The sequence below is a fragment of the Dermacentor variabilis genome, chromosome 9 (assembly GCF_050947875.1).
Source record: "Dermacentor variabilis isolate Ectoservices chromosome 9, ASM5094787v1, whole genome shotgun sequence".
NCBI lineage: Eukaryota > Metazoa > Arthropoda > Arachnida > Ixodida > Ixodidae > Dermacentor > Dermacentor variabilis.
In genome coordinates, this window is record NC_134576.1 from 5,629,173 (window position 1) to 5,653,003 (window position 23,831).

A 23,831-nucleotide genomic window follows, 5' to 3' on the forward strand; every position below is an offset into this window, starting at 1 on the left:
GTGCCCCCAAAGTTGGCTTTCTCTCGCGGTGACGGGGAAACCTGGTGGCGCGTCTCCATCCAACTGCTCTCCCTGCCGTGACCATGCTGCGCCGAGCGAGCTGTCGACACCCCCCCTTGCAAAAAGTGATCCTGGCCCATCCGCAGCACTTGCTCAGACAGCCAATCAGAGGCTCTTGTGCCCTCGTCGTGTAAGATGGTGAAAGTGCGAGTTGTCTTGCTGCTTTTACGGTTCATTGTGTGTGCGCCTTGTGGGCCTTCCCCCGCAGTGTTGCCGTGATGAAGCAGCAGATTTGCCTTTTGTCGTGAAGCTCGAAATCATAAATCGGGTCGAATGCGGTGAGAAGTCGGATGTCCTTGCAACATGAAAGATTCTGAGGAGCACTCTCAGCACTATCTTGAAGATTAAGGGGGAGGTTAGGGCTAAAGCGTCCAAACTCGCGACCCCGGTGCCCGTGGCGCCCGACGTGTACGCACGGCCGTGTACGAGTGGTTCATCCGAAATTGCTTCAGCCATGCCGGCTTCCGCGTGCTAGGTAATGACTAAATTCTGATGAATGTGACGAAGCTGTTGCCGGTGTTGCCGAAATTTGAAGCGAGCTGTCAGAATTTCCGGAAGCTGTTGACGAATCAGTGGTAGACGAGCCAGTTTCATCAATAAAGTGATTTTATAAATGGTATGTGCTTTTATGACATCCAATTATTTAGCAGGCTTATATTGAATTATGCTCTATATCACATGATAGGCGTTTTTCTGCGAATTCAATATAGCCGGGTTCGACTGTAGTTTCTTTTCAGCCAAGGAGTAGTACAATTCCTTTATGTCAAAGGAGCAAGCTGATAAGCTTCTGTCAGAATTTTCTTTCAGGAAATCCATGATTTCTGCAGCGCTTTTAACAAAAATTGGTCGTCACTATTAAGAATGCTGAGCTTTTCTTGCAAGAAAAAAGCAAACTTTTTTTCCCATGACCCGGTTTCTGAAACTATTATCCTTAATGGGCAATCGGGTTTGTGTGTCTTCATACTAAACATGATTCGAAGGCAACCAGACTTCGCGTTGTCAATTTCACGAACCAACTGACTAAGGTGTGCCCTTTTGCAAAGACGCTTTGCTTCTAGCTTGATTTTTCTAAGAGATACATTGCTACACTCGTCGAACACAGAGGCAATCGCAGAGCAGGCTTTCGTATTAAAATCACCTTCCTTGTCTGCTGGCAAAAAGCAGTCAGTTCTGCCTCAAGAACGAAGTTGCGCATGTTACCAGTACACATGAGACCATCGGTGTGTTGCACGAGACCACATCGACCCCTTCAGAGATACATCGGTTTGCTTTACCTTGTGGTATGCTTAGTTGCTACCTTCACTCGACGAATGTAATGTAATGTATGTAATGACGAAATATTCATTCAAAAGCAGGGGGTTTGCATTGGTTCATGTTTGGCGCCTATACTAAGGCACATTTTTTTAGCTCACCATAACAAAAACATGTTGCATACCTTATCGGAGCACAGTGTGATTAAAGTTGTCACGTATGTTGATGACTATCAAGTCCTTTTCGAACCAGATGCACATTCTACAGTAGGCAAGCTTTACGAAGTTTTTTCTGCAGGCCTTAGCCCGCTTACTCTCACGATTGAAGAGTCGACCGATAACATGCTGCGTTTCTTATTCAGCTTGAGTTCGGGGAACGGCACATGTGTTGGGAGTATAAACGTAGAACTAATAAGCCCCTGTTGCCGTGTCGGTCAGCCCACTAGAAGTTCCTCAAGAGGAGCATTGCCAACCTGTGCTTTGGAAATGCCTTAAAGAAATCGTGCCACCATAAGATCTTATGGATCAGTCGGGAAGGTTATCAGCGGCAGGGTTTCCGGAATCGATGCACGTTTCGGTCGTAGAGGGGCTGCTAAAAAGGTGCGGGTCAGACAGCACAATTCAGGATGCGGCAAATCAACGGACAGAACGCAGAGGGAAGGTAGCGGTAGTGCCCTACCTGCATAGCACTGCACATAGTCTTAAGAAAATGGCTGAATAAGCCATTTTCCAAGCCAAGTTAGGGTGGACACAAAAGTGGTCTTTTTAGTGCCAGAAAAGCTGGCAAAAATATGTCAATTAACGGACCTGTACCATGTGGGGTTCCCACCCGTGCTCTTGGGACAAAGGAACGACAACAGAGTAGTGCAAACAATCACAAGGGCATTTATTGCACCTTTTATAGATTAATGCCTTCTAGCCGAGTTACCCGCCGTGGTTACTCAGTGGCTATGGCGTTAGGCTGCTGAGCACGATGTCGCGGGATTGAATCCCGGCCACGGCGGCCGCATTTCGATGGGGGCAAAATGCGAAAGCACCAGTGTACTTTTAGATTTATGTGCACGGTAAAGAACTCCAGGTGGTCGAAATTTCCGGAGTCCTCCACTACGGCGTGCCTCATAATCAGAAAGTGGTTTTGGAACGTAGAACCCCATAATTTAATTAAATTTTTTGCTAGCCGAGTTGCTATCCACAAAACATGCCGATGGGTGTGCAACGAATCTAGAAGTCCGACTCACCGCAACCGGATAACGAGCGAATATGTTCACCCCATGCTGGATCCCAACACCTGGTCGTTCGCGCGTACGGTCACGCGAACGGTGGCGCGTTCTTCTTTAAAGAAGGCCACGCGAGACGGTCTCGCAGAAGCATGGATCGAAGCACGCGAGGGACGTCCGTGGCTCTCGCCGACCCACAACCCAAGAGGAAGAGCTTTCTACTTTTCGCGCCCAAGTAACCCTGCCGGTAGGTGGCGTTAGCAGCGCAACACTCGCGCCATCTCTCGTACTGCGCTTCAACCGCACTGACTGCCGCGGGCCCCAGGCCACGCGGCGAAGCTGTATTGCAGGAGACGGGAGCTATGCAGGAAAATAAGATATCAGGGGATGCACGAGAGTCACCCATCCCCACAACCGTAAGCCAGCTGTCGGATGGTCTACGACTCATCGTAAAGCTCTGTAGAAACTGTTGTTTATGAGCTCCCGCTGTTCTGTGGGAAAAAATACATCGGACAGACAGGAAGGCGTCTTAATGACCGATTATGGGAACATAGCCTAAACGTGAAAAATAAGCAATACGGTCATCTGTCAACTCACTGTCAGGAATGCGGCTGTGTGCCGGTGTATGGATCCTGCCGGGTTTTTTTGAAGCACAAAGATAAAGATGTGCGAGAGATTATTGAGGCTCAGGCTATCTGTCAAAATAGTGTACGTGAGTTAGGGCCCCTTCGGTCCACTTGTTACATAAGGAGATGGCTTTTTTGGATGGTTAAGATTTGGATGAGGTGGCGCCACTGTGTATGAGTTAAATAGGTGTGTTTCCTGAAAATCAAGTTGTTGATATTAGCGCATTGGTGGTGCTGTCTCCCTTCTGTCCTTGTTTGCTGGCGCTAAATATGCTTTCCTTGCCAGTTTGGTAAACACAGAAAACACCAGTGTATGCCACTCCTTGTGGCCACATGCTTTAGGTTGTGAGACAGGTCATGTAAATATGGCATTGCTTCAGTTTTTTTTATGATTCAGTGTCTTCCGCGTCCCTTGCAGTTTCATAATTTTTCTATACAAGGTTGTAGCAACAGCTGTGAATGATGAGGCCGGGTACTCTGTAGACGTTAACCTGAGGGCCCCAGTATCAAAACTCTCCTGCATAAAGAGTGGGTGCAGTGCTTGTTTAAAGCATTTGTGAATTGCGAAGAAGCTGTGCCTCGATTGATCAGTGTGGAGTGGTCTCATTTCCTTTTGTCACCTCAATTCTGATAGCATCGATTTGCATAAAGAAAGGAAGATAGGCTGCGATTCATCATGTCCTGAAGCATGTTATGTGGTCGGGCCACTTCACATGCAGTGCCGCGGCAGCCAGACACTGGCTCCAAGTTGAACTTGCCTCGTACTGCAGCTCTTGCTAACCTTAACCATGAAAGTACAAGAGCGGGGTTGTAGCCTGGCAAGGGAACATGAATTTAGGATCGCCAGTCGGGCTCTAGAGTCTATAGGAATATGCTTATCTTGTTGAATTATTCACAGGAGACCCTGATCATGACAAGTAAACTTAAATGGAAGAATAAAAATGGGTTGGAGTGCATACAGCAGTCATTACCAAATCCTGACTGGGAGCTTATCACTCTCATTTAAAAGGAAAGTGTATCATTATTTCATTCTACCGGTGCTAACATATGGGGCAGAAATGGAGGTTAACAAAGAAGCTCGAGAACAAGTTAAAGGCCACGCAAAGAGTGATGGAATGAAAAATGTTAGGTGTAACATTAAGAAACAGGAAGAGAGCGATGTGGATCAGAGAGCAAACGAGGATAGCCAATATTTTAGTTTGCGCGAAGAGAAAAAAATTGAGCTGGGCAGGCCATGTAATGCCTAGGGTAGATAACAGGTGGACCATTAGATTTACAGAATGGGTGCCAAGGGGAAGGGAAGCACAGTTGAGTGCAGGCAGAAAACTGGGGGAGTGATGAAATGAGGAAATTTGCAGGCTCATGTTCAAATCAGCTAGCACAAGATGGGTAATTACCGTGTTTACTCGCATGATGATCGCACTCGCGTAATAATCGCACCCCTGGATTTTGGCATCAAAATTCGATTTTTTTTTTCTTTCCTGTGTAATGATCGTACCCCGAGCTTGCCGCAGCGATATATTGTATGCCAAGCCTAGCTAATAATGATCGGGCTTACCATCTGTCGAATGCTACGCGAACGACTCTTCAAGACAAACCAAGCAGTCTGTACGCACCAAACATTCTTTAGCAGATGCCGATTTCATTCCTTTCATCACTTTCTGCACTTCCAAGAAAAAAAAAAAAAAAGCTACAACCAAACTTGCCTTTATTATGTGTAGGCTGTATAATGGTTGTGTTCAAGAACAACAAAAGGGCGCCTTTCGATTCTTCTCGTCGGCACTCGTGGGCACGCAACAAATCGCGAGCGGCAACGATAGTAGCCACATTTACACTGATACATTAGAAGTGTACCCTATTCATATGCCGACGCTTGTAACACAGGTAAGATATTCGCCCACCCTTCACGGAAACCTGCCGTATTAGGATAGTAGTGAAGACAAATTCCGCAGTTTCCGCAGCATGCCCGCCTTGTGTTTCTATGTCTCTGGCAGCTAAGCCTGCCCATCTATTTCTGTCCCCTCAAAGTGGACATGGCTACATTATTGCTGCAAACTTGCCGATATTAACAATATTATTCATTACTGATATGGAAGAAACTGTTTCAATGCACGTAATGTACTCCCAAGAAGAAAAGAAATCGCGTTCAGCGCGTTTGGCTTGCTTCACCGGCCGCCATTTTTGTTTGGGTGTCCCGCACTGTTACAGCGGCAGCCACCTGTTCCTTGACCTGTTGTCATCCTGCAGCAAACACAGGATGAAAAAAAGATTTTCTTTCCGTGGGGTATTTAACCCACGTAATGATCGCACCCCTGAATTTTCGTAAATTTTTTGACAAAAAAGTGTGATCATTATGCGAGTAAATACGGTAGAGATCTCAGGGAGAGGTCTTCGTCCTGCAGTGGACATAAAAATAGGCTGATAATGATGACACTGCCTAAGCAATTTCCGGATGAATTTTTATAAAAAGAAGCTGCATAATAGAAATGGATAAGTGAGTAGTGCTGAGCAATTTGGTGTGCCAATCGGTTGTATTTTCACAAAAAAACTTATTGAGCAGTTCAGGGAGGATGGCGGGTGTGATAGCACTTGAGTTCTAGCAGCTGTCCATCTATAATTTGACGTACCTGTACTGTACAACCATGTAGCATGCATTGTAAATGCAGCATCTCATCTTTAAATAACAAAATGAAAAAGTTTCAGTGACATTTCACTTTGTGAGCGCGGGTGACGGGCAAGCATATAGGTGCTATAGTGCACATGTACTGTCCGCATCGCAGATCGTATTCAAGACAGGCCTCGCACAGCTGCGCCATACACAGCAGCCACCGGGGTAGGAGGCCTCTTTGGAAACATTCGCTTACTATCTAAATTACCTAGCGTGGTGTCATCACACACAGGCAAGCATTCTTCCCTCTTTACAACTAGCGCTTTGATTGGATTGGATTGGAGCCAACTTTATTTGTGCCTGCAGTTGGGAGCTCGTGCGCTCCGACGAGGGCCTACGTCATCTACGAAGTCGCCGTTACTCGGCGCGGGTCTCCGCTCGCCGTTGCCGGCTCGCTGGGTCCCTGCCTTTCGAGCGCCCCGAGGACCTGCTGGACGGCCCAGAGCTGTTTGTCTCGGTCGTAGCTCTTCGCGGCTGCCTTAAAGGGACATTAAAGGTTACCAGAAACTCAAGTTAAAGTGGTAGAGCAATGTTCTAGAACGTCTAAGGCGTCAATATAATCGCGAACAGAGCTTTAGTAACCGAGAAATTGAGGTAAATGCATGACACGATTTGAGACCCCCCAGCGACATTCCGGTACTAGCCCGATGACAAAAGGACTCCTCATAATTTGTGTTACTAATACTCAACTACTCGTATTAAAAATATCATTTCATTCGATTATAAGACGGAAAAAAATGCTACTTGTCTACGTCTATTCGATTCTAAGAAAAAATAACATTTTGACGTTGCCCTTCAGTAATATGGGTGTTCGAAAGGTTTCGTTTTCGCTCGACTCTGCGCGCTCGACTCTGCACCACGCACGCTTTGGAGTTTCAGTAGTTTCGTTATCGCGTCGTGCTGTGAGGGTTCTGCTGACTCGCGAAACTTTCATTTGGAACAAGCAGCGAGAATGCCACGTCCATGTGATGTCGTGGGAAGCCCTCGTTGCTTTCCCGCTCCGGAGAGCCGGTGTCTCGAGGCCGCCGTCGTAGTACGCAACGACGCCGGCAGTGCGAGCCCTCAGCAGCAGGTCGCGCTCGTCGGTGCTTAAATCGCTGAAGTTGAGCCCACCATCGCGAGCCAATCTGTCGGTGTCAGGGTCCATAGCGACGAGCGTCGAAGTTAGCGTCATAGAATGAAGTACCAGCTTATGGGCGTCTTGCGCTGGAGTTTGAGGTATAGTAGCGGCACCTGGTGGCGGTGCGGGAAACGACATCTGGGTCGTGCCAGCTTGGGTCGTATTGAGCCCTGGCTGTGGCGAAGCACGTTTCTAGGCCGAGTTTTGCGTCGATTCGCACAATTTTATGCCCTGTTGCGAGTGCGAAAAGGCTCGTCGCTTCTCATAGACCACGCCGACCACGCTGCGAGCTCGCCGCAGCCTATAGTTTAACGAAAGCGGACTCTCCGTGTGCCGTGGGACGTAATGTGGGACGTAATTCGTTTCTCCTTCCGCTAGCCACCATACTCCCGCTTTCGCTCTGCTGTCGGCTCTGTCTTGGCTCTGTTTCTGGCCGCGCGTTCGCGTTTTGCGCAGAAAAGCCGTAGCGCCGTCTGCGGACGCCGTTCTACTCACCGATGGCGCAACGTCACTATGAGACCGTGATGTCAGTACTCCTCGATCGGAGGGCGGGCGATTTGAACTGCACTAGAGGTACGCGGACGCTTCAGAACGCATTTTCTCTTAAAATAAGTCTCTCCTTGGCACGAAACAAGCGTTTCGAGGTTTCTGTGATGGTATTTCAACAGTCCACGTTGACTTAATAGTAACCTTTAGTGTCCCTTTAAGCCACGGTGGGAGCGTTCTGGATTTTGCCTCTTCTGGATTTTTAACGCAATCCCACAAGATATGCATGTAATCTGCCGTCTCCCTCCGGCAGACTCTGCACTTATCGGTCGGATATCTCTCGGGGTACATGAGATGCATCAGTCTCGGGTTCGGTAGCGATCTGGTCTGGAGCTGTCTCAGTAGTATTTATTTATTTCCTCAAAGGTCTCTGTTGAGACATTACATGAGGGAGTGGGGAGTTAGTGACAAAGATAGATAATACAAATTACAAAGGGATATTTCCGATGAGTCGCTTGAATGCAAGTGGGTCGATGATAGTGGCGACTTCGGCGGGCAGGCCATTCCAGTCTCGTGTTGTGCGCAGAAAAAATTATTGCTGAAAAGTAACGGTATGGGCTTTTGGAAGATATACTGTGTTAGAGTGACTGGTGTGGGCAATGCGATGTGCTCTTTTTATGTACAGGTTGTCAAAAGGCAAAGAATGAAAAAATTTATGATAAAGGTTAAGACGTGGTACTCTACGGCGTGAGGCTAGAGAGAGTTCCGCTTGACTCAGCCTCGGGTGCGGGAGTGAGCGAGTCCTGCGAGCCAGGCAGTAGGCCTTCGTGATTTCATTGTAATCCGTTATGCGGTCCTTGGTTCTGAACCATGTCGGACGGTCTGTCGCCGGGGCCCGGTTAGTTAGCGCTCACGCCGTTGCGTGTGCCGTCTCATTGTGGTTCTCATTGCGTTGCAACACGTCGCCCGCGTGCGCCGGGAACCACTTGAGTCTTACTTTTCTGTCTTGTAGTTTGGCCGCTCGCAGTACGCGCTCAGCCTCCCTGCAGATTTGGCCTTTGGCGAAGTTTTGCACCGCCTGTCTCGAGTCATTCAGCACCGTGTAGCAGCATGCGTCGGCGATGGCCAGGGCGATGGCTACCTCCTCCCCTTGTTCCGCTCTGGCGCTTCCCACGCTCGTTGCCGTCCTCGTGGCGCCGGTCGATGCCTCTATGACGACCGCTGCAAAGGCGTTCTGTTGGTATTCGGCCGCGTCCACGTACCGTGCGTGTTTGTCGTTGGCATGCTGGTCGATGAGAGCCTTTGCGCTCACCGCTCTTCTTTCCTTGTTGAACTGGGGATTCATGTCCTTCGGTATGGGGTCGATTCTGGTCTTCGGGGACGGGGACAGGGAGCTTCATCTCCACCTCGTTCAAGCATCCTATTCCCAGATCATCCAGTATCTTCCTCCCAGCTTTAGTCTTGGACAGCCGCTCCACTTGAGAGGTGCGTTGCCCTTCAGCTATTTCTTCAAGCGTATTGTGTATCCCGAGTTGTAACAAGCGGGTCGTACTCGTGGACTCGAACAGGCCCAGCGCCATCTTGTACACTCTTCTGATGAGCACATTGATTTCGTTACGTTCGTGTTGCAGCCATCTGTGGTAGGCTGCAACGTACGTGACGTGGCTGATGATGAAGGATTGGACGAGCCTAATAAGGCTCTCCTCTCTCATGCCAGCCTTCAGGGAAGGGACACGTTTAAGGAGTCAAATCGCGTTGGCTGCTTTTGCCGTGAGACCAGTGATGGTTTCGCCATTTCTTCCGTGCTTTTCGATGACCATGCCTAGGATCATAATTTTGCCGACCTCGGGGATCACGTTGCTGGGTTTGGTCACGATTTTGATTTTTTTCGTTTCCGCGTTGTCTGGTCTTGCTTCTGCTGTTTTTGGTAGGTGAGAGTATGAGAAGCTCCGATTTGCTCTACGAACATCTCAGTCCGGTGCCTTCCAGCTGATCTTCCATTACGTCGACGGCGGCTTGCAGCGCGCCCTCGATGTGGGCGTTGCTGCCACCGGTCAGCCACAGCGTGATATCATCCGCATAGATGGTGTGCCTGACGTTTTCGATGTCCGCGAGCTTTTTGGCCACTCCAATCATTACCAGGTTGAACAGCATCTGCGAAACGACCGATCCCTGTGGTGTGCTGGTGCTCCCGAGCTTTTTCTCTTGCGTCTGTAGGTCGCCTGCTCGTAGCTCGGCGGTCCTGTCCATGAAGCAGTCCTTGATGTAGTTGCAGGATCTTTCGCCCATGTTGAGCGTGGAGACTTGGGACAGAATCGCCGAGGGTTTCACCTTATTTAAGGCGCTCTGCAGGTCAAGCCTTAGGACTGCTTTGTTGTCATGGGCGCTGCCGCCATTGTTAATGATTTGGTATTTGAGCTGCAGCATCGCGTCCTGCGTGCTGAGGTGCTGTCTAAAGCCGATCAAAGTGGCCGGGTACAGCCCTTCTCGTTCCAGGTAGTCTTGCCACCTGTTGAGCAGGACGTGCTCCAGCACTTTGCCCACGCAGGACGTGAGCGAGATGGGCCGGAGGTTATCCGTGTCCGGCGGCTTCGCCAGCTTGGGGATCAGGATGGTCTTGGCTGTCTTCCACAGCTTTGGCAATGCGCCTGCTCTCCAGCACTTGTTGGTATTTGGCGAGATTTTCAATCGAGCCTTCGTCGAGGTTCTTGAGCGCCTTGTTCGTGACGAGGTCCGGGCCGGCTGCCGACCGGCTGTTGAAGTCGTGCAGGGCCGTGCGTACCTCCTCGACGTCAATGTCACGATTGAGCTTCGCGTTAGGTAGGCCGCTGTACGGCGCCTGTTGTTCGGTGGGTGTAGTTGGCAGGTATTTATCGTTAATGGGCGCCTGGTGACTTCATTGGCGCCGTGTACTGAGACCGCCCAATGTATGAGCCTGGCGAGTCTGTCTCTTTGATGCAACTTGGTCTTGGTTTCGTTGAGCAGGTGCCGCAGCAGGTTCTATGTCTTCCCGCTATGCATCTGCCCATCTGCCGCGTTGCAAATCTGGTTCCACTGTTGCGTGCAGAGCGCGCAGCAGTGATCCTCGATCGCTCGGTTTAGCTTCGCCACCTTCTTTCTGAGTCTGCAGTTAAGCCGTTGTTTCTTCCAGCGATTGAGTGTCGACTATTTGGCTTCGATGAGATGCGCAAGCCGGCTGTCTACTTTATCTATCTCCGCGCCCGTTTCAATTTCTTTGGTTGCGTCGCGTACGCTCTTGGTGATTTCGGCCGTCCACGAGTCGATGTCTTCGATCTTGTCGTCACCGTTGCTCTTCGGGCTTCTTCGCTCTTCGAGCGGCAGCCACCGAGGAGTACAGCAGGCCGCTGTCGGTGCGATGGTGTTGGGCCTAGCGTCCGCGGAACATGCCTAAGCCTAGCAATCCTTCGCACGGCGGCAGTAGAAGTAGTCACGAAATGTGGCAAAGAAAAACGCACCTCTGTGGTCAGCTGGTATCGGTCGATGCCGCTCGCCTTCACAGACACATTGGTGCAAGCGAAACTTTGGTTCAAGGTAATTAGTACTGCGTAATTGGCTAGCATTACGGAGCCGATCTGTGACTAGGGACGAGCGCTTCTTCGTCATCGTCCTCCTAGCGCTTTGAGATGCTGTCGTTGAGACACTGCGCCGCTGGTTGCAGCGTCTGTCATCAGAGGCAGTGGCAGGCACTGCACAGAGTTGCGAACATGTTGGTTGAGGAAGTGGCACACGAAGTACCGCTTGGTTTCCGCATACAGGTAAGGCATGGTGGTAAAGGGGAGCACCCCCCATAGCAGAGTGCAATATAGCGCCACAAATAACCTCCTCTCTATGCATGCTTAACGTATTCTTGAATAGTAAACGGGGTTGGTTCTTCATAATTTTTTTCATTATCTATTAACAGCAAACACTTCAGCAGTGCAATTTTAGGTATATGCGCGTCAGACTTTTTGTTCAAAGTGTTTGAAGAGTATGAAGGGCGCTTAACAATTTTTATTGTCTGATTTCTTTGTTGTGGTTGCCCACCGTGCTAATTAAATGTGCAGACAAAATTTGCAGACAAACCGGAGCCAGCATGCAGGCCTAGACACCTTCCTCGTTCGCTTGCTTCGCAGCTTCAGACAAACACCGCCGATTTCACAAGCTGGCCAGTTACGCCTGCACGTAAAAGGCGTAAATATATAGTAATTTAAACCACATTAAGACAAGCTACACAGCTCTGCTGCTGTCACCGGAGAGACCTGTTGGACCAAATCTGGCAACAGCATCACAGTGTTGCCTGTGCGTGCTCTGACAGCTGCCATAATTTCCAGTGGGCCTCTTCGATTATTTGTTCCTGACAGCAATGTTGCCATATATTTTGGGGGTGGGTTACTAAACTGGCACCAAGATGTTGCTAAATTTCCTCTAAATTTTGCTCCAACATTGCAAAAATTGCCACTAAAACTGTCAACTGAATCTTAACTTGCATGGCATATTGAAGAACTATTGGAACATAAGCTAACATGGTGTAAATAAGCTACCGAAGTGTTTCACATTTGTCTAGTCTCCATGCAGGTGCAGAATCAACAGTAAATTTACTGTCGGGATGTATAGAGCTTTTAGTTTACAAATATGTCTATGCAACAACGCATGAGGCAAGCTGAAATTTTGTGTTGACCTTCAGATTGTAGGGTTACCAACCCAGGACAATTAAAACAAACACAGGCAGCCTGTGTCTCATAACACGAATATTAAAAAGGCTCTTGGACCACATATGTTGCACATATGGGAATTGTTTTGAGATGGGGGGGGGGGTCAAGGCAGGCAGGTGCTGTTCCACATCATTTCATGCCATGTACGCAAGAATTCTTTCTGGGGTGCACATGCTCATTGTGTCATTTGTTCTGATCACCTATCACCTGCAACCTGTTAAAGAAAAAGCGGAGAGTTGCCTGTGTTGCTTTTGACCTGTGTCATATGACCATTCTCATTGAAGCAAGGCCACAATGTGTTTGGTGATGTCTGACCACCGTTGACGTGTGATGCAGGTGGAGGTGCTGGTGATGAAGGCGCTGTCCCTGGGCCTAGTGCGAGGCACCATCGACCAGGTGGATGGACAGGTGCACATGCAGTGGGTGCAGCCACGGGTGCTCTCACGCGACCAGGTAAGGGTTTAAAGCAAGGTTTGGGTACGGGCTAGTTGGTATTCCATGGGTATCAATTATCACTTACAGCGCATACGTAGACGAGGGACAAAAAAAAAAAAAAAGGACGACGAAGACAAGCACTGACTTCCAACTGATTTTCATTTTGGGAAAGAAACATATATATGTATATATATATATATATATATATATATATATATATATATATATATATATATATATATATATATATATATGCTGAGGCACCAAGACAAAAGTGCCCTCTACAAAGCATCAACCCGACATGAGTATGCATTCAAAATTCATGACCTAAGATGAACGAGAGCGCATGTGCGACCTCAGAAAAACCAGTTCTTTGTCTGTTAATGCAATTGATGGCTTGCTACCTGAGTCACCATCAGCAATCGCTGCTGCTTCAATGATAAGTCGGGTGCATTCATTAGAATGCCTAGCTAAGATAGTGGTTTCTTCAAAAAGCGGGATACAGCCGCATTGTGCGCAATGAACACCTGGAAACCCTTCCTGCCGGATTTGCAGTATTAATCATAGAAAAAAGTATACAGTTTGTTCGAAAGGTGTTGTGTATAAGATACCTTGGAAATGCGGTCGGTCTTATGTAGGGCAGACAGGTAGATGTCTTAACGTTAGGTTACAAGAACACAACAATAAAGGGCGGGAAGGGTTTCTAGGTGTTCATTGCGCTCAATGCGGCTGTATCCCGCTTTTTGAAGAAACCACTATCTTAGCTAGGCATTCTAATGAATGCACCCGACTTATCATTGAAGCAGCAGCGATTGCTGATGGTGACTCAGGTAGCAAGCCATCAATTGCATTAACAGACAAAGAACTGGTTTTTCTAAGGTCGCACATGCGCTCTCGTTCATCTTAGGTCATGAATTTTGAATGCATACTCATGTCAGGTTGATGCTTTGTAGAGGGCGCTTTTGTCTTGGTGTCTCAGTATATATATGTTTCGTTCCCAAAATAAAGATCAGTTGGAAGCATGGAGTAAGACATTTAGGAGGGGAAACTCCCGTCAGCGCGAGCGAGCTCGGGCGACCAGATAAGGTCACAATTGTTGTATGTGCCGACGGAGCCGTATACAGTGGCGGCGGCATGCGGCGCGTCGGAGAAGCTGCAGCGAAAAAAAAAAAAATGCAGCGCCCGGGCAGACGGCTCCTGCGCGCTCTCAACGGCGGTAATTTCTTTCCAGGCCGCCAGGCGCCGCCAGCATGATAACGGCTCCGCGGGCTTGTTACTTGTTCTGGTCGCCGCAAACAGCGGAGTTTCCACTCCTAAATGTTTCTTGCTCCGTGGTTGGAAATCAGCGCTTGTCTTCATCGTCCTTTTTTTGTCCCTTGTCTATGTATGCATTGTAAGTGACAATTGATACCAGGTAAGGGTGTCTGTGGAAGCAGTATGCAGTATTCATGGAACATATGCTTGCATGCAACGTGGTCAATCAGTATATATTCGTTGTCATAACATAGCTACAGATAGACAAAATTACAGTTGTCGACCGATTTTTATGTCTTGGCGTACACTGGAAAATAGTCAGAAAAATGCACAGCACGAAAACCCTTTGTGTAGACAAAAAAAAAAAAAACTTATTAGGTTACCTGCATGAATTTGTATGAGTCATGTCGATTGATGACTAACAGCATGAAGCTGACACGGCAAGACTGATGTTTATTGTCGCGTGCTCTTCTTTATACTCATCGATCTGGCCAGAGTGCCCAGACCACATAATCAATCAACCAATCTTTATTTCAGACATAAATGCAATGTTGTAGGTATGTCCACGAGGCGGGGCAAAAGGAAACGTATGTTTCCTGACAAGGCCTTTGCCTTCGTCCCTTTTCACGAAATTTATTTCGCGCCACAATCAAGTATACCTAGGAAAGGGACAGAAAAATAATTTCTGCCCCTTTTCACAAAACGTATTTCGTGCCACAATCAAGTACAGTCGCCGACCGATTTTCCGGACTCCAAAAATTCAGACATGCCCGATTATTCGGTCAGCTTCGCGGCACCGCCACTCCCCCCATAGATCATAATGTATAACAACTGCTGAAAGTTCGGGCACGTTGCAACCTCTCGTCTGATTTTTCGGACACTTCTTGAGCCAACTCGATCGAGAGCATCATGCACCGACTATGACCGGCGCATAGTTCGACTTGCTGAACGCCATTTTTGTTTTGAACAGAGCCTCCTTGCTGCCCCAAGAAGTGGCGCTACTGGAAATCTCCGCTCATCATCATCGTTTCTGCCTGGTTTGATAGAGTGGCTCTACAGCAGTTACAGTTTTAGCTTAGTAAGCCATGTCAAGACAATCCAGCAGCTGATTAGTTTCTTCGCGCAGGACGCTGCGAGCAGGCTATGTTTTTCGTTTGTGCGACTGGTGTCGGCACGGTGGTGTTTGCTTTGTGTGCTGTGTCAAGGTTTCGGTGATCCAACGCGGCGTGTGGAAACACCGCGTCAAGTGTCCAATGGCGCCGACAGTGCCCGCGCAGACTTCACTGGGGAATGCCGGTAAGCGGGTGCCGGGAGGCCTAAGATTTGTCGCCTTCCAATGTGCTCCCTACTGACGTGGAAAATGTTCTGCCGAGACCTGCGCAGTGGTTGCATTGCGATTCCGGACACCGTCTCATTTGACAGTTTCACAGGTGCTGGCACTGCTGTACTGACATGCGCAGAACTCGACGACAGCGAGATCATTCGTCAGGTTTCTGCTGCACCGCCAGACGGTGACTCCGAGTCGTAAGATGACGCACAATGTGCTACGCTGCCGTCGCATGCGGAGCGTGCACAAACAGTGACTGTGCTTTCAGCCACCTATAGACCTTTGCACCGGAAGCCTCGAACCAGAGAGTCAGAAACAGATATCAGGACCCCGGTGGCGAGAGTAGCTAGCGTCTCATAGTTGCCCTATCTTGCTGGACTGTCACGCGCGCAGTTCCGCATTGACTGCACGACGTTTTCGCGATTTTAAGCTTATCCGCACAGGCTATGTGAACCTCCGGGCAGCATTGCGCTGTGTATGGTTGTTTGAACAACCAGAAGAAGCGCAATGCAGCAAGAAAAGTGCAGTGCAGCACGCACAATGTTCTGCTAGAGGACTGCGGCTGCAACATGTACCTGTTGTCTCGGTTTCCTGCCGAAGCGGTACTGAAGCATCGCTGGATTAGCGCTGCAAATCGTAAGGGATTCATCCCTATACGGAGTTGTCGCGCGTCTGCTCGATTCATTTTATCGATGGGAAGCGGACACCTGAGAATCCAGAGCCGATGCTTCTGCTCAGATACGCGAGGAAGGCAAGGTGCGCTGTGTGTGTGTCTCCATCGCCATCCCCTAATATTTAGATGGGTTGTAAATATGAAAATATTACGATGGGTGCCCGATATGGACGGGTGCCCCAGGCGGCTAGTCGACAGTGGCTGACGTCGACGCTGTTCTGCATCGCACGGACTGATTCGCAGCCACGGGCGCTTAAAACAGGAAAGAATTCACCTTAATTCGTAAAGCGACACCTCTCAACACTGGTGATACTTGCACTAAAGGTCCAAAACGATGCTGAGGAGACTTAAGACACGGAGAATCATAGGTGAAAGCAGCTGCAGGGCTGAGCTGACGCTTCGCCATTCGGCAGTCGCGCGCAGTAGTATACGGCCGCTGCTGGCGGGGAAGTTTCCGAGTCGACGCATAGCCAATGCCTCTTGGCAGTGGTGAGAATAGCACGAAAGTGGCAAGACGACTGTGAAGGCCGAAGATACCAAGAAACACAGATATGATAGCAACTAACGTTTTTAGGTAGGTTTGTTGATAGCAACAGCAGCGCTCAGCCGGCTTAGGCTGAGCAACGACAGTCCAGTATGGCATCAACGCCAAGCAGACGCTAGGCGGCGCCGGTAGTCCAAATATGGTGGCGCCTGTGGGAGCCTCAGTGCAAAGGTCTATAGTGACCGTGCGACCCTCTCCGAGATTCAGGCTTATCTGACTGCGCGTAAACGGAACAGCGTGCAACGGCTCATTCACGATTTCTTCAAGCCTACTACCGAGCCCGAATAAGCGCGTGGAAATAAAGGATTTCATTTTTTTTTCTTAATCTGCTTTTTCGGACACCTGTTTATTCGGACATTTCCGCAGTCCCCGTGAGGTCCAAACAAACGGTCGGCTACTGTATACCTAAGAAATTGAGCAACATCTACTGCCGGTGCCCCTACCGTGAAATGGGACTATGAGGGTTCGCCGTCAATTCTCCATGCCTGCAGCGAGGTGAATGCCCTCGTGATATTGCCAACTACCTCGACAGCTGTCTCGTTCGCCATCATCAGGCTGCTACCTTCTGCCGCAGCGCCAACCATGCACTGGCCAAGCCTGGGGCCGGTCTGTCAGCCCATGTCTGGAAAACTAAATGTAGCAACCGATGAAGGTGCGGTTGCTGTTTGTCGAACTGACGAAGATCCTCCACCACCGCTGCCGAAAAAGCTATCTCGACGACATATCAACGTGATGCCGCCATCCTGATGAAGCCTAGAAACAAAAAATATGCCAACAAAAGAAGACCTTATGACGCAACGTTCCACTCACAGGTCAATACAATGCAGCTGTGATCCGATGCCAAGACCTAACTGCAATGCAAGACAAAGAACCATCGACCTTAACATGCTACTCGACGGCCCACGGTACTGTGTTACTATTGTTACTGAATGTGTTGATGTAATGCGCTCGCTACTACTCCAAGCTGGAGATATTGAATCTAACCCTGGCCCTTCTACTGAAGCCCTTCTTGCTGAATTGCGTAACCTGACTAACGGCCAAGCACAGGTAATTGCAGAAATACAAGGCCTGAAAGCTCAACTTGGCAATACTGACAAAACAATAGGTAAATTGAACGAAAAACTAACAGATCTCGAAAATCATTATCAGGCATTGGTACCACTGTGGAAAGAAATTGAAATCATGCGGATTGGCATAGAGCGCACTGCGTCTCGAATTTCGGAGCTGGAAACCCGTATGGATGACGTTGAGAACCGTTCGAGGCGAAATAACCTAATCTTCTACGGCATCCCCAACCGCACCTCCTCGGAAGCATTCGCAGAAACAGAGCAGTTGGCCGCAAACCTTTGCCGGGATAATTTACAGTTAACCATGTAACCAAGGGATATAGAGCATGCGCATCGCCTCGGCCGTCCCTCAGCTGGTCGCTGCCGGCCCATAATAGTAAAGCTTGCATTACACAAGACCAAAGCTGCAATATTGTCAAATGGCCGGATGCTTACAGGGACAAGTTATGGCATCGGTGAGGATTTCTCGCGCCCAGTCCAAAGTGCCCGTAAACAACTGATTGCTTTTGTTGCGAAAAGCAACAAGCCATTTTCTGTCCGTTTCAAAACTCTGTATATGAACAAAAAGCGTTACGTTTTTGACGACAGTACAAACAGCATCAAATAATTATCATAGCAGACGAAGCACCAAAAAAAGAAAGAAAAGAACCGAGCATATGCTGTCTCTAGCGATGCTCTTTCTTTTTCTGCGATTCACACTAACGTCTGCAGTTTTCTTCAAAAACGTGAACGTATATCTAGCATTGTGTTGTCCTCTAGCAGTAATCTACTAATACTTACCGAGACGTGGCTCACTGACGACGTGAGTAATACTGAAGTGCTATCGGACCTATAGAACTTTCGTGTGTACCGCAATGACTGTGCATCTACGCGCGGTGGTGGTGTACTGATTGCATTCCATGAACGATTGTCTTGTGCAGTCATCAATATTCAGTCACAGCTGGAAATATTATGGGTGACTATCCAATCACGCCCACACACCATACTACTAGGCGTTTGTTACAGACCTCTCCACACAACTTCCGAATTTTGCAGCCAGCTTAAACCATGTGTCAGCTTATTGCTGCTCACCCGAATACACACATACTACTATTTGGCAATTATAACTTCCCACTGACAATTTGTGTTCTTCGACAGGACTAACCGAAGCCAGGAACTTCCTCGATATCTGCCTCAATTTTAACATGACCCAGCTAGTTTCTGAAGCAACACGTGTTTCACAGGATACATCCAATATCTTAGATCTAATATTAACCAACAACCCCAAAAGCCTATCATACGTCCATTATCTCAATGAAATCAGCGACCACAAAGTAATTCATGCCGGCTTTTCTTTTCGACCAACAAAGTGCGAAATGTACAAGAAAACGATACAGCTGTATGAGAAAGGTGATTATGAAGCGATAAATGAGGACCTTAGCACATTTTTTCCCACATTTGAGACAACTTTCAACCACCATAATCTTGACGTCAATTGTACACGTTTTAAAGAAAAGCTGAAGGAATTAACCGATAAATTTGTACCTAAAATAAGTTTCAGAGCCAGTCGTCACAAACCATGGTTTACGAAAACATTATAAAGGCTTGAAAATAAAAAGAAACATCTATTCTGGGTTGCAAAGGTTAGAGATCAACCAAAAGCACGGGAGAAATATTATGAAGCAGATAAAAACTACCTTTCTACTATACATCAAGCAAAGCACTCTTTTTACCACTTAGAATTGCCCAAGCTACTAAAAACTAATCCCAAACAGTTTTGGAAAACACTGAAAGACGACGAACCGTGAGAAATCGTACTCACCAGTGACGTGAACGAAGGGATTACGGATGTGGACTGTGCGAACTTGTTCAACACCACGTTTGCTACTGTCTTTTCTGATGAAGGGACTGCACCCGCATGTTTACCTTTGCTTGACTTTCGTTGTGACATGCCAACGATAAATTTTCGTGAAAATGGAATTTCATCCATAATAGAAAATATTAAATTGTCATCTTCAGCTGGAATGAACGAAATTAATACCAAAATCTTGAAAAACACCAAGCACAACGTCTCACTTTATCTCAGCCTAATTTTTTCACAGTCACTTTCTTCAGGAGTCATTCCAGACTACTGGAGGACAGGGAAGGTCGTTTCTGTTTTCAAGTCAGGTAGCAGAAATTCCCCACTTAATTACCGCCCTATCTCTCTAACAAGCGTCCCCTGTAAAATCATGGAGCATGTGATCTACTCTCACGTAATAAATTTCCTTGACAGTAATCACTTTTTCCATCCTTTACAACATGGCTTCCATAAGGGGTTGTCATGTGAAACACAGCTTACAGTTTTTCTACATGACATCCACACTAACGTCGATAGTAACATACAGACTGACACAATCTTTCTTGATTATGCTAAAGCGTTTGATAAAGTGCCTCACCAACGATTAGTTGCGAAACTCTCCCAGCTAAATTTACATCCTACTGTCTTAACATGGATTACAGAATTTCTTACTAATCGATCGCAGTACGTTGTTATAAATAAGCACCTATCCACTCCGGTTCCAGTAATGTCGGGCATCCCCCCGGTATCGGTTCTTGGCCCACTCCTATTCTTAATCTATATCAACGACTTGCCTTTGCATGTATCTTGTAATATGCACATGTTCGCGGATGACTGTGTTATCTACCGCACCGTACTTAACACTTCGGATCAGATAACCCTACAAAGTGACCTTACTAATATTTCAGAATGGTGTACCACTTGGTTAATGACACTAAACGCTAACAAATGCAAAAGCATGTCGTTCACCGGCAGCCATAACCCTCGGACGTTTGCGTACACAATTAATAATTTCGCTCTTGAATCAACCGACACTTATAAATACCTCGGTGTCACTGTATCAGACGACCTTAACTGGCGTACACATGTGCATACCATCATTTCAGCTTCTAACAAAACTTTAGGTTTCCTAAAACGTCATTTGCGGAAAGCCCCAAATCACGTAAAATTACTTGCCTAGACATCACTTGTACGACCGAAACTAGAATACGCCTCAGCAGTCTGGAATCCGCATCAAGCATATCTCATCGATGCTCTTGAAGCGGTACAAAACCGCGCCGCTCGATTCATCTAGTTGTCGTACTCATATGACATAAGCGTCACATCACTGAAATCACTATCTGGGCTTCCGGACATCGTTTTACGTCGGCAAATCGCTTCCCTCTTTCTTTACCACAAATTCTTTCACAGTCCTATCCTTCATCAAACGCCCTATATCACGCCCACAGCGCGCATATCATACCGGACGAGCCACTCGCTGCAGGTTTCACGACTCCGCTCACGAACATCGATCTGTTTAGCCTCGTTTTTTCTTCGCATGGCGGCAGACTGGAACGGCCTCCCCGCTGCCATTGTCGACATAATCTGCCCATCTGTATTTTTACAACAGGTTACTGACCATCTCCAACTACATTGTACATGATTTTTCCTTATATATGTTGTTTGTATTTACATATTTGTATGTATGTCTATATATATAGTCTTTGATATGTGTGTATACGTGTGTGAATATACTTAAATATGTATACTATGTATGTGTATATATATGTGTACTTGAACGTTACTTGAACGAGTCTTAAATCGAATCTTCTACCCACCCCTTATGTAATACCCCTGAAATCGGGGGTCTTTAAGGAAAATAAACTGAACTGAACTCAGGGCGCATTCCTGTCGTCGTCATGTTCCGTATGAAGTTCAAGGGAGATAACATCGTCATTGAGCGCCGCATGCCTGATGTGCGAGTGAAAGCTTGGTGGGGGGGTGAGCCGACGATGGTGTCTTGTGTGCGCAACGGAGAAAAGTGGGGAGGAAGCGTGCTCCCTTCCATCGCGCGCAATGCATGGAGCGAGTGGAGGGAAAAGGGGGGGGGGCGGCATTAGATTTCTGTGATCTGTGATTGTGCAACAAGTTTATTTGCCTTGCTTGACGCGCACTATACAGGGTGTTTCAGAGAACTTTAGCCAGAGTTTAAAGATATGCCGATGCACTTTTGACAACCTGACCAAATGCATGTTGCTCCCTTTTGTATGCAGTGTGTCACGCTATTTTTGTATTTTGTTTAATCAGATAATTAGTCAAGATTAATTAACAAATTTCTCAAGCAACGAAGCTAGGAAAAACAAATCCAATTAGAAAGTTGCAGAGCAGTTTGCAAAACATTCAAATAAACAGTTTCTGTCATTCAACCTGTTAGGTGCTAGTGTTTTTCAGCTCGCTGTGGATGCCAGCAAAAAAATAAGAAAGAAAACACTTGACATGCCTGCTTGTGCGTCGTGATTGCACTGCTCCCAAGCGTTCTGTGCACAAATAGCCATAGGTGTGCTGCCGCTTAAAAAGCGACAGGGCAGTGACGCAATCGTTGGCTGTTCGATGTAAGCTAGCAAACGTTATCGATTTCGCTGCGTAAAGCGACTTATGGACGTGGTGGTGGTGGGTAGGTTATACTTCTAGACAGCAATAGACAGACTATCGTGCATTGGCTGTTAAGGCATGAGCGATTTCGTGATGCCTTTTTGCAACGAGGAAAAAGCAGACATGATCCTCTTCCTAGGAGCTGCAAGCGGACAGAGATGGCAGGCTGCAAGAATATTTCGAAGCTGACATCAGGGTACATGACTGAGCCGGATGACAATACTCAACACCTACGAGTCGCTGATGCAAACCAACCAGAAGCTTCCCAGGAAAGAGGCAGAGAGCTTCAGTCATAAATAATGAGGTTCGCTCCAACTTTTTGTGTTGCATGGCCGCCAATTCATACGCTAGCAAGCGCAGCGTGGCACACAGCTCGGTTTGTCTAACTCAACTACCTGGAGGATTTTTAAAACAGCTGGACTGCACTCCTATCATCTGTACTTCCATCAATTCCTGGAGTCATAAGGCATGCAGTGCGCAATGATGATGTTATCGCCCTTGAACTTCATACGCAACATGACGACGACGACAGGAATGTGCCCTGAGTGTTCATATAATTGCTCTCGCAGCAATATAGTAAGTGTGTCCAGCAACTGAAGAGTGCCGTGGCCCATTCCGCTCCGCAAAAGAAGAAAAAAAATTATGAGGTTTTACGTGCCAAAACCACTTTCTGATTATGAGGCACGCCGTAGTGGGGGACTCCGGAAATTTCGGCCACCTGGGGTTCTTTAACGGGCACCTAATTTAAGTACACAGATGCTTTTGCATTTCGCCCCCATTGAAATGCGGCAGCCATGGCCGGGATTCGATCCCGCGACCTCGTGGTCAGCAGCCCAACATCATAGCCACTGAGCAACCAGGGCGGGTCAAAAGAAGAAGTAACCAAATCAAACTTTCACCATGCGACGATTTGCTGCGCCACGTCTTTTTTTTTTTTTTTATGAGGGGCGGGGGCACCGAAATAAAGGAAATGTAAACGAAAGCATGTTGGCCACAATGGAATGTCTGCTTTGGGCACCTAATGTGGCTACCGAAGGAATATAGAAGAAAATGTGAGACGCTTGGTACACAGAACCATATGCATGCTGCTCCTTATCCTACACTGGCGAGACAAAAGACTTTCCGGAGAGGTTGCAATAACATCGAAATGAAGGTGATGCCCTCAAGCAAATGCATTACAATCCGCCAAGTCCCTGCAGTGGCGATGTTGAGCGACCATTGCTTCTTTTTCTCGTCGGCTAGCCAGAAAGCATCAAAAACTCTGCGAGGCCAAAATCCACTTGGCCAGAGAAAAACGAACGCGCACCAAAGTGCGCTGTACGGTTGTCAGGGCAACACGTGAAAAACGCATGACCTCTGGCTGGCTCTGGCAGCCCGCGGTTAATGAGAACAAGAAATATTGAAGAGGCTCAATGTGTCCTCACAAGTCAGAGTAGAAAAAATAAATAAGAACATAGTTATTTTTGCTGGCTTTATATTGGGGGCGAGGACTTACAGAGTCGCCATCTGTCGGAAGCGCCTCCCTTGCATAGTATGAGGGATCACACGGCGTGCTCCTCATTGGTTTGGCTTACGACGCTCAGTAAAAACACCATGCGGCAGCCCTCCTGGACATTTCTGTATGTACTCTCAAAACGGGGGAAGTTTCTTACTGTCGAAATAATAATCTTGGGCAAACTGAAAGCACAGAATCATTTACAGACTGTCTGTTTACCGAACACATACAATGAACGCCACTGCTCGCGATCGCTGCAATAGAGTCTCCCGAACCTGTTTTTCGCATGAAAGGTAGGCAAACGCTGAGAGAAAACTGTGTGAAATATGTTCTTATAGTGGGCTGTCTGTATAACCAAATGGAGCATAACAAAATTAAGCCTCAATGCAGCAATCGCACAGGTTCGCAGCGACAGACTGCGCATCTGCGTGTATGTCCGTGCACAAT

At 47.6% G+C, this 23,831-nt stretch overlaps 1 protein-coding gene across 4 annotated transcripts in view; it reads left to right on the forward strand.

Annotated features, from left to right (window-relative positions):
* The window catches only part of LOC142558596 (26S proteasome non-ATPase regulatory subunit 13-like), a 283,634-nt gene that overhangs the window by 249,244 nt on the left and 10,559 nt on the right, over positions 1–23,831 (forward strand). For all 4 annotated transcript variants that reach the window (XM_075670747.1, XM_075670746.1, XM_075670749.1 and 1 more), the window contains one exon: positions 12,476–12,592. In XM_075670747.1, the coding sequence (XP_075526862.1) occupies positions 12,476–12,592 (117 nt within the window). The remainder of the gene's footprint in view (positions 1–12,475; positions 12,593–23,831) is intronic.